The 14,991-nt window shown below is 35.1% G+C and overlaps 1 protein-coding gene across 1 annotated transcript; it reads right to left on the bottom strand.

Annotated features, from left to right (window-relative positions):
* Positions 1-8,747: 8,747 nt before the first annotated feature.
* On the bottom strand, positions 8,748-14,450 carry LOC108377050 (vesicular glutamate transporter 1-like; the record flags this gene model as incomplete). The annotated part of the gene is made up of 5 exons (XM_017633315.1): positions 8,748-9,642; positions 9,942-10,142; positions 12,411-12,596; positions 12,650-13,109; positions 14,257-14,450. Coding segments are annotated over 5 exons (1,344 nt in total), but the record flags the coding sequence as incomplete, so codon positions are not given.
* Between the last annotated feature and the right edge of the window lie 541 nt (positions 14,451-14,991).

Genomic DNA, 14,991 nt, shown 5'->3' with positions numbered 1-14,991 from the left:
GCGCATACTCGCATTCCATTAGCATATAGCACTAATACATATGTACATGTATATGTATTTATGTCATACCTACACATCTATCCAATTGTCAAACTACTCGTATTTATTGTCAACACAGCCTTGAGAGTGAGTGCCTCCCAATTGAAGCGCTTATCTCCAGCGAGTGCCCATCGTCTCGTCTCAACTCAACTTATTTCGTTTTTACCACAACTCACATGTTTCGCTTTTATTAAATTAGTTTACATTAAAAGATGTTACTAGGTAAATTTTATTTTAATTATACTAAACTTATGTACAACTCTATGTAAATAGTTCTGACGAAATAAAAATAAAGTTCTATTTGGATTTATGTAATTACAAGTTTTTACAATTTATTTATAAACACATTTATATTACTTAAAAGTAATCGTATTTAACCTAATTTTGCATTACACTTGTCCCGACTGGAAATTTTCAAATTTTCCCTCTCCCAAATGGTTGTTGGAAATTTTATTTAATTTCAAAATTTTAAATAAAGTTTACAAAAAATACATAGCTTATAATTACTTTATTGTGCAGCACATAATAACACACTGTCCACCACCACCAGTGGTTACTCAACACGAACAAACAAATAAAAAGCATTCGAAAGCGAATCAAAACTCATTCATAGAGCTTGTTGTATGCGAAAACCAACTTACTCCACAAAAGATCTTTTAGTTAGCAAGAGAAATTTCTTGGCGCTTAAATTCTTGCTGGGTGTTTAAACGAGGCCCTTAACCTTCATTTCGCGGAAATTTCAAAACACCAATTCTGACTCCTTTTCGACTTCCCTCAGATTTTTATTTTGAAAAACTATGCGGCACATAATAACACACTGTCCACCAGTTGCTACTCAACATTAGCAAACGCACTTAGAGGGTTAAAATGTTCCACGAAAATGTTAAGCAAACAATTTTACAGGGTGTCTGCAAAATGAAAAACTGGTACGGGTTAGGATAAGCGCGTAAGTAAGCTTAGTTCAAGCTAAGGTTCACATATTTGGCATAGATACATTGCCGAACACCAACACATATGAGCATTAGGGCGGCTCGACTTGTATGGAACGCAATTTTTAAACCTGTAAATTAATTGCACTTTCGGCCATAATGTTAAAATTTTAACTCCCCACTCGACACTATTAAGCTAGCATTTCAGGGTACTATTTTTTATATGTATATAAGGAAAACTTGAAAGTCAAGGGGCGGCTCAAGCACCCGCCCTCCCCTCCTGCCCCTACCTGGCTTCGCCCATGTAATTGACATTGTGAAATATGTGGTTACCTTGTACGCATGGTATTCTGGGTTTTGGTATAAAATATAGTGTGAAAAAAGTATGTCAATAGGCTTAAAAAGTTGTGGCTTGAAAAATATTTTGAAAAGGGTTGCCACCTGTTTACCTGTTTGAAAATTAAAATTAAATTAAAATATTGGTGACAAACGAAAGATTGTAAAGAAACCTGCAGATTGTATATTTAGAATATTATTGAGGTTTTTTACTTGGGTTGTCACCCGATTAAAAGTTATATTCAATTACTTTAAGTGAATTACTGCAATATGGGTGTCAATCTAACTGTTTTTGAAAAGGGTTTAGTTCTAAACTACATGAAGGACGGTTGCCACCTGTTTGGGAAAAGCAAATTTTACTTGAATTAAGGGAATTAGATAATTGGAATATGTATAACAATATGGGTGTCAGGCCAAAGGTCTTTAATATGGGTTTAGTTGGAAAATATTTTGGGGAGGGTTGCCACCTTTTTGAAAAGTTGAACTTAAAATAATTATACTCAATTTAAGTGTAAAACGTCAGAGCGTTTAGAAATGATCAGATTGAGCATGTAGAATCTTATGAGGTATTGAAGAGGGTTACCACCTCTCTTGAAAAAAAAATCCAATTATATTATATGTAATTCAGTTATATTATATGTAAGTCAAATGAGTTATTAAAATATATGTAGGTATTAATCGAAGCTATTTATATTTGACTTCAGGGTATAAGTAAATTGTAAAAGTATCACAAAAAATAAGTTATAGAAAGTCTTAGTTTGAAAATATTTTGAAGATGGTTAATGTAATTTCAAATCCCCTGTTTTTTGGCATGGTTTAAGTATGTTGAGATTTCATACACTCAGTTTTGTCAGACGGCGAAAGATCTAGTGACTTAACAAATACTAAATACATTACACTGGCGCCTATTTTGGATCATTTGGTATCTAAAGCAGTAGATTTCTCGCCAATTAACTTATCTTCGTCTGAACGCTTTTCTTAAAATCCCTAGAAGGGGGAATGAAGTCAAAGTTATTGCGCTAGCGGTAAGCATTTACACTCACAGAGCGAATGCATGCCTTCGACTTGAAAAAGGGAAATTATGGAAACGCGCCAAACACAAGGTAATTTCTGTACGATTTTTATAATAAAAGTCTTTTAAAAGTAAATTGTTTCACTTTCAATTAAATATAGTCTACACTTATTGCTATTTTCTTCATTTATAGCTAATATTGAATTATTGTCGCTTTCACAAGCAGCTTGTTAAGTCCATTTGTAGCATATAATTTACTTATAAATAATGTTGTTTACATATATATATATTTTTCAATTTCATTACTGCTATTTGTGTGCATATAACTATGTATTTGTTAATTGCCGAATATTCGCTAGATTATTGTTTTTTTTTTTTGGGACTAAATTCAGTTGAAACGACTTCGAAAGCTTGCCAAGCAGAGAAGCTAAAACTTGATTACATTCCTTTTTAATGTTTTTTGGCTAACGTTGTGTGGAAATTTATTTCGAATACTTACTTGATTTGCTTTTCGTATTAGATATTTTACATACATACATATATATATTTTCTAAAGTACTTATGAGTATTTTAATGTAATTACTTATTAACTTAATTGTAGTTTTCTGCGCTGTACAAATTACTTGAATAAGAATTGACTCTTTTAGTTTGAAAATGTTCACATTTCATACAAAATTGTGTTTTATGTAGTTAATATATATGCATTATATATATGTAAGTATGTGCGTATATACAAGTTGGAAAATATGTAAAAATTACAGCTTAATTTTTGATAAAATGCCAATAGCGAATGTGATTATAAAACTATAGTGGAAAATAATAAATGGAAAAAGAAAATCTCAGATAGAAATGCAATATATATAACAAATGAGTTTGCTCTGAATAAACTTCATAGAAAAAGCAAATAAATTGCTGTGCTACAGTGTTGCCAACGCCATTTTCCTCGCAACATGTCTTTGGCAACAGTGTTGCTGGCCATTGTATAATAATAAACGATCGAACTTTTCCCTTAAGCTTCGGCTATGCTTGACCACCAAATGTAGTTACGATCAATAAATTGAAATTTCTGCAAAACGTATAGCAAAGAGGTTCACAAACGGTGCGCCAAAGGAGCGCTCTTGATTAAATACTTTTCTTTGAAAACAAATAGCATTCTGGTTTCAAGCAAAAATTAATTGTACCTCATGCTATTTAAACCCATTGCATCATCCAAAATGGAGCACTTGCATCGAAGTCAAAGAGTCCCCAATTAAATCTCAGATTAGACCGTGTCATAGACTTTACCTAGATATGTGAGCTGTACACGCGGCCCACAGTATACGATTTAGAGTGTCGATGGACGAAAACATAGAACTCCCGACAGGATGCCGATAAAAATATCAAAAATATGGGTTCAAAAGCTGACAGAATGACCTACAATGGAAAAATAGCCATTATATAATAATCATATTCAACTCTAAAAAAATTTTGTTGAAAAAAAATGTTCGAAAAAAATTAGTACATTGCTTGCTATCTTCAATAAAAAAAACGCATTCCGCACTAGTCACTAACTGGGCCTAAAATAGCCCCGAAATGTTTATGAACTTGTCCCAAATTAGTCCCAGGCTAGTACCGAACTAGCCCCGAAAAAATGCTGAATTAGTCCCGAACTACTAGCAAACTAGTCCCTAAGTAGTACCAAACTAGACGCAAACTAGTACGAAACTAGTACCGAACCCGATCTCGTCCCAAACTATTCTCGACCTAGACACGAAGTAGACTAGCACTAGTAGCAAACTAGTCCCGAACCTATACCAAACTAGTTCAGAGTTGGTATCAAACTAGTCGCTAACTAGTACGAAAATAGGCCCAAACTAGAACCGAACTAGTCCCGAACTCTTTCCAAACTATTTCCAAAGAAGTACAAAACTATTCCGTAATAAATAACGAACTAGGAGCGATCTAGTACTAAACTAGCGCCGAACTAGTTCAGAACTGGTCACAAACTACTACAGAACTGCCGTAATTGGTCCCAAAAGAGGAACTATGTATATCCACGAGCAGTGTCTCTAAAACAGCTGATTGGATTTTGCCGAAGCTGTTTTTTCATTTAGTTTAGCTACTTGGCAAATTTGGTACGATATATTTGAGAAACTGAACGGCTCGAATCTATATCAACAAGAACAAGAACTTGCACATCTTGAAACTTTTAGAAAATATTGCCGAATTTATAAAATCACCTGCAGTTGTGTATAAAAAAATTAATGAGAATGTCGATCAAGATTGTTCCCTGAATTGCATAAATTCGCGGGCTCCAATGGGCTCAATGTTTCTTCAGAGATCTCTGAATTGGTTGCAAAATATTTTGGGAAGGAGAATGTCGAAATTTCGGATTCTTTTCATGCTTAAGCTCCACCAAAATTTACTTTTCAATAAGAAGAGCGCTTCTTTGAACTCTTATGCGGCAACAACCGGGCTTAAAACACTATTAGCTTGCTCCGATTTGGTGGAGTTTTGGATAAAGGTGAAATACATAATGAATATTTAAGTATCCTGCCCTGAGTTCAAAGGCTTTAAGAACTCTCATTCCATTTAAAACATTATATTTTTGCGAAGTCTGATTTGCAGCTGTAGAAGCTGTAACAGAGAGCGTACATATGTCGCTCAAAAATTAATGTGGAGAAAGAAATGTGAGTTGCAGAGTCTGAAAAAATTCGCGAAGAGAAGCAAGATTTGATAAACTTGATATTGGACGTTTTCACCATTAGTCGCCGTTTTTACTTTTAACTGTGGGTAATTGAAGTGTAAGTTTTGTATAGAACGCCATAACAAACCACTAAGCCGGTAAGTACGCCACGAAGTGGCAAAATTTAGAACCCCCTGCATAGCCGATGAATTGGCAAGGCGATACGCGGTCATTATCTATTTGTTTCCTTTTTTAATTTGTGCGCAACATTGTTGCTAGTGACATGCTGCTGGTAACACTACCTTGTGCAACATACTCGTACAATGAAGGCCATATTGCCGATGTTTTTTCTGTCTTTAATATTTTCATTGGAATTGTCTATTATATTGGAAAGCAATTTTTACTTACTTGCTGCTTTGAAATGATGTTGCATCAGGACTTAGGGATAAATTTAGAGACATGTTAGACACTTAACTCAGTTGCTATTTAATTTTTTTTCCCCAATAGAAGCAAGCTATTTTTTTTATTTAATTCTTTCTTTAATTGTTTGGAGCCTAAATCAATGTAGCATTAAGTGAAAAAAAAAAATTGCATGTTGACTCCAGCCTTAAAAGGGTTAACAAAAAAGTTTTAACAATGCATTTTTAATATTGAATTAAAGCTCAATAAAAATTATTTAATTTGAATTAAAAATAAAATTTTAATATATAAACTTTTTCAAATATAAATATGTATGCCTACAGTAAATTTATTTATAGATACACCTAAATGTTTTAAAACTATTTAAATTTAACTACTAATTAAAACGTATAACAAAACTAAGTTTTAATTTTACAGTAATTTACAATATAGTTTTTTTATCGCCTCATTTTGCATCATCTAACAGTTTATATATGCTTTTATTTTTATTAATCTTTAAACAACAACTTTCTCGAATACTTTGAATAGGCTCGTTAATTTAATTTTTTTTTATATCTTTTTTTTACTTTTTTCTAAATAATCGCTATACATTTGTAGTTTGTTTTGGGTTATTATTGGCTTATGCTTAGAATATCATCAATGGTAATGATAAAAAACATCAATATAGTTTTTCGTTTGACTAAGTTAAAACCAAAAACAATTAGTTACACACATAACTAACAAACATACATACAATTTTTTTTTTACTTATAATACAGATTTTTTTTTAAATTTTCTTATTTTGGCATTTTATTTTATTTTTTGTTGTTTTATGGTATTTTTTTATTTTATCTTTCATTTTAATTTATTTCTTTACTTTGTTTTATCTAATTTTTTAACGTTTTTATTTGATATAATTTAGGTTGATTTAATAAAATTTAGTTTAGTTTAATTCAATTTGTTTTAATTTAATTTTATTTTATTGAATTTCGTGATAGCACGAGTTCAAAAGCTCGATGAGTTTTAGGTGAATAATTTTAATGTGTATTTAGCTAAGTTTATATTTTAAATTTTACCTAGCCTGAAATATTTTTATAACTCATAAATGCGGAATAACGTAATATTCCAATTTAACTCACAAATTTATAAATTTCACTATAAAAAAATAAAAAAAAATAAAATTATTACTTTCCTTTAGTTTCACTTTTGCCACGGATTGCGTCCATGGTAAATACACTGGGACAGTAGTTGAGTTACGTCAACTAAATATGTTAAGATAAATATATGTATTTGGTTGACTTTTTTCTACGTTTGCCCTTTACCATGTTAGAAGGAGGTTCTTATAAATTTTCAATATATTGATCAACCTTTCGTTTATACATATTTTTCAAGTGAATTTTTTTTTTTATTATATTTTCTTCACCTGGCCGGTAACTTGTTTCTTCCTTTAATACTGTACAATTAACGCATTTTATGTAATAAATTTATTTACATGAGTATGTATGTATATTTTCGTAAACAGGTTTTGGTATATGACACATGAGGTAGAAAGAACTGATGATTTTTGACAACGATAGAAAAATAAAACATTTTCTACTTTGTTTGTTTTTACTGTTGTTGCTAGACTGGTTAAACTGTTTTCGAAAAAAAAAACATTTATAGCTGTACTGTTTTGGTATCCACAAAATGGACACAGCGCGCTTTACGAAGTGGTCGGCACTATTGAAAAATCGCTACAAACTTAAGGAATACATCCATTCCAAATTCTTGTTGACGACATGTGCTCTAATGGAGGGTGCACCGGGTGATATCTCTAAGTGGGCCAACCAGAATGGATTGGAGGTTAACCCCTCCTAGACAGAAATGGTATTGTTTACTAGAAAAACAAAGGTGACCAAACTTTCTCTACCAAAACTAGGAGAAATTACTTTGAAGCGCTCCTCCCAGGCGAAATACCTTGGAATCATTCTGAGCTCCAAGTTGAATTGGAACAAGAATTTCGAGGAAAGATCTAAGAAATCTCTAGCAGCATACTAAACGTGGAAAAGGACCTATGGAAAGCGATGGGGACTATCAACGTACGTCAGTCACTAGGGCATGTACATCACAGTCATCAGACCAATTGCAACCCACGGGCCCTTAATATGGTGAAGGGCTCTAGACAATGGGAATGACAGGTTACAAAGTTCAATGCCACGCACCTCGGCCTGAAAGATAGATTTAACTTGCCCCATGCTGGTGCAAAGGAGCTTTCTGGGTTGTATGGTGTAGACTACTGTTCCTATCCCGTTTTCGGTCTTGGAGCTATCAGTTCATCCAAGGCTTTGGTCATTCGTTGTACCAGTTATTTTTGTTGTGGATAAAGACCTTGTTTTGTGTAAAGTTAAAACTCGGAAGGCACGGGTCCAGAAAAACCAATGCACATCCCTTCCCGTTGTTTAACATTGGCCCCTGAGATGAGCCTTGCTATAAAGAATATATTTAGCTTCCTTCTTTATAACAAAACAAAAATAACAAATTTGCTGATCTTATAGTCACTCATATAATAATCACAACTGCCTTGAGAATTTATGCCTTGGATTAGCTTGGGTTCAGAATGTTTATTAAGCTGGCATTTCAGGGTACTATTTTATATATATAANGGGGGGGGGGGGGGGGGGGGCTCGGGCGCCCCCTGTCCCTACCTGGCTACGCCCATGTACTGACGTCAGAGAGAAAAACTAAAACCTCAATTTTACTATATCTGACCCGTAATTTCGAGCGTATATTGATCTTTTCGTGTATTTTGAAAATTTTTTGTTTTTGTTGAACGGTGTTATGAATTAGATTAGCATTGAAAATCTCCCATCAGCTCGAAGCTTTCACTGAACTCTCAAATTTGGTATGGAATATTTTGCTTTTTCCAAATTGGTTAGTTCTTTTTTATATCTTTCATTATTACCTTTTAAAACTCAAGAACATTTAAGTAATTTGTTGAATGAAAATGAAAATGTCAATGGAAATTGTATTCGAGTCTCGATTTGGGTGAAATTGAAAAAAAAAAATAATTAATAAATTTTTTTCGTAGCAACTTAAAAGTTTTATAACTTTGAAAGATTTATACGTCTAAAAAATTATTTATTTGGTAAACAAATGTGATCGAAATTGGTTCTCAAATGGAAATTTGTTGTATGAATATTTACAAATTTCAAATTGAAATTTACAATCGAAATTGCCCACCCAATTTGAAGCTCGTGGAAACATACTTTTATAGAGCAGAGTAGATTTAGAGATTAAAGCCTTTATTACTGGATACAAAATTTTCTATTTGAAAAGTCACTGATTTGTTAAAGCGCCCTCGTATTAAAAATAATGTGGTTTTTATAGTTGTTTTTTTTGCATCTGAAATTGCTTTGCTTGTGAGAATTCTATACCACAAAAACAGAGATTTAAACCAATTTTCCAATACTTTTTTACAATCCCCAGAATTTGCAAATCATATTTCAGTTTTTTTTTGTTTTTCCTCCATATTTTTCCTTTGGCATACTTTGTTTTTATTATTGTTAACATATTTGATTTGCTTTCTTACTTTTATGTGCGTATTGTAGTTGTTGCTATACACGCATATCTTTATAATTTTTTTTTTGCGTTTTTTTTTCGTACTTTGGTTGCAGTGATTTGTAAGTGATTTGAACTAAGCTTAAAAATAGTTACACTTCCAACATTTTTAGTTATTCTTTTTTTTTTAATAAATGAGTATAGTTATGAGTATTTGCTTCTAACTGTCCATTTTCTGTTTCGCTATTTTTCTTATGATTCTTTCAGCTATCTTTGTTTTTTTTTCTTTCTCAGAATTTCCTTTTCAATTTCGCTACTTACTTACATATATTTTTTAATAATTTTATTTTATGATGCATTTATTTCTATTATTTATTAACTCCCCTTAGTTCCCCGTGTTCCTTTCATTCCGCCTATACTTTCTATTGTGGCTGATAGGGTCGTTGGTAGTTGAGTTGTTGTGGTTGTTGTTGTTGCTGATACGCCGGCTGTTGGTATTGTTGGTCATAGGTTGGCATTTGAGACTGTATTGTTTGTTGTTGGGCATAGTCATATACCCCATACGCGCTGGCATCACCAGCTGTGGCCTCGGGCACCACACTCTCCTCGGGTATAGTGCCAGCCATGGCGGCGAATGGATTGTTGGCCACGTGACCAGTCGCACCATAATTGATGGCATTCGGCTGTTGCATTTGACTTTGTTCGGTGTATTGTGGTGGTGCGCCCTGTTTTTTGGAGCGAAGAAAAAAATACGAAATATTGAGGAAGATAAAAATAAAAAAATATTTTGTTATGGAAATGCATTAAAAGGCAATTCGAACAAAAAAAAAAGGCGACAACAAAAGGTTAATGTATCTTTTGTTATGACAAAGTCTGGTCTATGTTCGAAAATCAAAATTATGCATTAACAACAAAAAAAACACTAAATACGTTAATAGTTCTGTGCGTATTTAATGGCGCCATTGCATGTCAATTTTATTTGTAAATAATTTACGTCAAAAATTATCTTGATTTCTGAACTTACGAACGACGTCTCTTTGGTGTAACCACCCTGACTGGGATCTTCAGCTATGGCTCCCATTGGTGGCGCCCACACCTGCTTCTCTTCAGTCGGTGGTTCGGCCCAGGGTTGTAGTTCGCCGGAAGCGAAGATGCCGTAGAAGGTGCAGCCGACTAAATGTACGCAAGCGGCAAGCGTGAAGACTGTGGTCCAGCAGCCGGTGGGCTATGAAAGATAAAAATACATAAATTTTTTAACCCATTCAGGTCCTTGAGGTTATATTTAAGTAAATAAAAATTATAGTCTACATATCGACGGCTGAGTGCAAGATCGACCTATCTCGGAGTCGGAGCCGGTTCGAAAACGGCGTATGTCAACAAATTTTTCAAGAACACTCTATTTCCGAATTTGATTGAAGAATGCTCTAACTCAGAAAATGGTTCAGGAACGCCCAATCTCAATGTAATTTCAATATATCGGCATCTGTGACAGAGCTTTCTTGAGCCATTTTTTGAAATAGGGCATTTTCGAACTGGCTGCCGAAATAAATCGATCTTCGACTCAGCCGTCGATATATAGAGTTAAATTGAAACAGTTTGACTTTTCTTTCCGACAGTAAACGAGGCATCTATGACGCACTAGAAATAGGTGACTTAAAGAAAATCTCTACTCGCTGTACCTATATCTCGGGGTGTGTTACTACCCCTTCTGCTTCGCTTTTCATCGGAAGCCTTTTAAGTTCTTACTTGCGGAGGTCACCTACATAGCTCAACCTGGTCTTAGAGAAGTTATCTCGACGCTCAGTGCACTAAACGATCTGGCAAGTGGGAGGCAAAAAAAATGGTCTGGGGGTTCATCCCTCCAAAGCTGAACCACTGCTATTTGTGAAGGCGCATTGGTAGGGTGAGACGCGTTTGACACCAATTACTATCTAATCAACCTACATCTTGGACAGCTGGACAGCTTTAATAAAAAGTTCATTCAAAGATCTGCTGCGGTTTTCCAGAAAATTGATTTAGACATCTACCGCATATCGCATTTTGCCAGTGCGGGTTCCGAGTGTACCCTTTCATTAGAACTTCCTCTCTCACATAACTTGTCACGCCGGCCGACGTCCATGTTGGCAAAAAACGGTTCTACAAGTAGGTAACTTTTTCAGCGCACGATACATACTGACCAATCGACGCGCGGAAATCCGCTCTAATTTCACTGCGGTATCTGTTGGCGCAACCCCTAGAGGAAGGACTGGGAGCTCCAAGACCTCCAAGATAACTCCACAATTATCTACATGGTTAGCTATAAACAAAATCTAGGAGTAGGGAGTGGGAATCACTAAAAGGACCTCTCATTAGATCTCTGCTTTAGGCTACCAGACCACTGCAGTGTATTCCTAGCAGAACTCGCGGCTATAAAATAAGCTGCACTCTCTTAGCCTGCCTTCAGTAGCAATATACTACGATAGCCAAGCTGCTATCGCCCATGACTGTGATAGGATGTAGGAAGGTCCCTAACGATGTACTACTCACATTGTATACTTAATTGGAAGGCGTGCTAGCAGAATCGGTTTGGCGGCCAATAACTTCGGCCGTAGTTGACGCGACGTGAAAGAAATAGAGAGCGTGGAGCACTACCTCTGTCACTGCCATGCCCTTATGTGGGGGAGAAGACGCCCATTTCACCACCACCTTTTGTCTGTTTGGCCGACCTAAGCGAAGCAGGCATTCACGAATTATCGAGCTTCCTGAACGGATGGGTTCGATCTCGAGCTCTCAGTTGGGGCTAAGTGTGGCTCTCTGAAGGCAGCCGCTTCATCCTACCCAACCTAGCCTAACGCCAGAAACACTTAGATAACTCGTAGCGTAAAGCGAATCTAACTCGGTTAGATAACTATTCTTGTGGCATTGCATGTACGAGTCCACGCTTACGATAACTTTTGTCTTCCGAAAGGCACTTACTGAAAGCAGAGCCACTTCTTTAGCACATCAATTGCCATTTCTCCGAACTGACAGGCAAGATCCGACACTCAACAAGATCCGACGCTCAACATGACATAACCCAATTCTTCTTTACTTACCTACCCCCTTAAATCCATTCAACTTCCACTTTGACCCCGTCGAAACAGTACTTTTCTGGGCCCACCGTGAGTTGAGCTTTACGCCAACGATTGATAGACCAGTCGATTCAGACAGGGCTTCGTAGTGGCGTTATGACAACAACAATGGGATTTAAGAAGTCTGTCAACACCAACACAAAAAACTTATATTTATGTAGGGGGTAGAGTTTTTGAATATTTAACGGATCTTAACCGGATATCCGGATAACAGCCAAGAATGGCTTTTAATATATGCAAATACATAGGGCTGCGGCTAGCCCTCTTTCGATGTATTCTTTAATATTCATGATTCGTACAATTATTACTTGCAATTCACATATTTAGTTGTTATTAATTGGACTATCAATGTGTTTAAACTTAAAGGCATATGCATTACTTACATCTCTGTAAATCAATCCATCGAGGGCATAGGGCACAATTATGCCAGCCAAAGTGCCAATACCATTCGAGAGACCCATCAAAATACTAGCATAGCGTGGTGCGATATCCAGATGATTAACATTGTAGCCCGAAATGGCAAACCCACTGAAGGCGACGCCACAGGTGAGAGCAAACATGGCGCCAGTCTAAGAGCATGAAATAAATTGACTATTCACAAAAGTCCCTACCACAAACTTACCGCCGTATTGGAGTGCGCGACGAACAGAAAGAACAACCCCTCCATGCCGAAACCGCCACAATTGAAGAGCTTTCGCACATTCGTCGTCGACATAATGCCATTCTTACGCAAATGATCCGCCAACATGCCGCCAAATGGCACTATAGTTGTCATAATCAAATGCGGCAACGAACCAATGAAGCCCGCCTCCTCGACCTTGAAGCCAAATTTGTGTTTCAGAAATGAAGATTGGAAGAGCACGAGTAGATAGAAGTTCCATGAACGACAGAAATTCGCAACGATAATGGCATAAACCGGCATGGAACGCACCATCTCGCGCCAGGGTGTGGTGCTTATCGATGGCATCGATGGCTGCATGGACGTCTCGCCCAACGACTTCTCGATATACTTCAGTTCAGGTACGCTAATGGCAGGATGTTTGCGGGGATTCTCAAAGCAGAGCCACAGCCAAAAGAGGTACCTAAGGGGAGCAGGGAGAGAAAAAGGTGGTGTGCGTGAGATAATATGCATTTGAGAAACATTGTTTGAGACTAATATTGTATGCATTTGGTTTAGTTATGGTATTTTAAAATTTATAAAATTTAATTAAAATTTAATTAAAACTATTTTATGAAAAGCTTTTTCAGTGTATTTTTCTATTTTTTGGGTTTAAATTATCGGTTTACTGACAAAAATTCAGCACTTAAAATTTGTATGAAAAAAATTTAAATTTTATACTTTGATTATTGTCTACATTTAAAAAAATTTTAATTAAACACATGTGTCATAGTTTTATATATTTATATTGTTTACGCTGAATTACAACAGAAAAATTCTACAAATATATACTGTAGAATTTTGTTTGCAACCATTTGCGTTTAACGAATTAAAAAGCTCCTTTAAAAACTATTTTCAGTGTACTTTTTTATTTTGTTTTTAAAACATTCGTGCATAAAATTTGAGATTAAAGAATATATGCATTTTCAAATGTGAATTAACCATTCTTTAAGTTTAACACCGCCATTTTTTTTGATACAATAACAAATAAACTTAAAAAATACACTGCAAAAAAAATTTACGAATTTTTTCAACAAAATATAAATATTTCTTATGGAGTAAAACACCATCTACGTTTTACACATTTACATACACAAAATTTAAAAAAAAATTGGAGTAAAAAATGGGAAAATAAAATAAGTAAAAAGAATATAATTTATAAAAATTTGCACTCCACAAATGAAAAGAGCTTCTACATACAACAAAAAAAATTAATTATTTTTTATTTGGGGAGTAAAAAATGGCAAAATAATAGCAGTCTTATTATGAACCACACATTTTAAAACAAGTAAATACTACTAAAGTCGGTGTCAAGGGGCATCGATCTACAAAAACTGTCAATTTGACACTTTAGTCGCACAACAAATGTACACTGCGAAAATAAAAAAAAAAAATATTATATAAATCTAAATTAATGGAAAATACCCCTCCAACAAAATAACGGCGTACGAGTTTTAAAAAATTTTACTTTAAATTCGAAAATTTAGATGATTTGTTTTTTTTTTTAATTATAAATTTGATTCGTCTCCAAGTATTAAACTTCCATGTCGTATTTGGTATTCACTACTTACCATGTTATGCCAAACGTGCCATAAGCGTAGAAGGGCGCCTGATAGCCAATCGCATCGGCCAGCAGACCGGACAGCGGTAGACCGACAACAACACCCGCATACGAGCCGCTGAACGCCAAAGTTGCTAAACGCGAACGCTCCATGGGTGGCGCCCAAAATCTCCAAATGCCATGGCAGGCCGGATAGGTGACACCCTGTTGGGCAGAAGGGGACAAAGAAAATGCGAAAATAATTTACATTTGCAGGCACACAAAAGAAGGCATTAAATGAAAAAAAAGACAGAAACAGTTTATACAAAGAAAAAGCGCTGACACTGAGGGCACACGAATGAAGAGAAATCACATTTTTTTTTGTTATTGTAATTTTAGTATATTTATTTTTATATGATTTGCAGAAAAATTCAGCAGCGACAGGAAGTGCCGGATTTACAGATGATGAAGCTTTGTCGTCAAAAATAAACGAAATAAAACCAACAAAGAAAAAAAATCGAGTAACTCATCAAAAGCGCTGGCAAAAAGGATTTATTTAGCAATAGCATCCCTCCATGCCCAAAAGCAGATTACAGCATGTTTTCATTTCGGCTACAACACAACACAAGCGCATTAATAATATCTACGAACATGAGCTCATACGTACGTACATACATATGCTTGCCTGATTTACTATTTCAGCAAATTCAAATACTTTCTTCATATGATTCAATTTCATTTTGAATGCCTCTGTAAATCATACGGC

Source organism: Rhagoletis zephyria, unplaced genomic scaffold, assembly GCF_001687245.7.
Source record: "Rhagoletis zephyria isolate East Lansing unplaced genomic scaffold, Rhagoletis_zephyria_1.1 Rzeph_scaffold_11381, whole genome shotgun sequence".
NCBI classification, from domain to species: domain Eukaryota; kingdom Metazoa; phylum Arthropoda; class Insecta; order Diptera; family Tephritidae; genus Rhagoletis; species Rhagoletis zephyria.
This window is presented reverse-complemented; position numbering and strand designations above follow the sequence as displayed.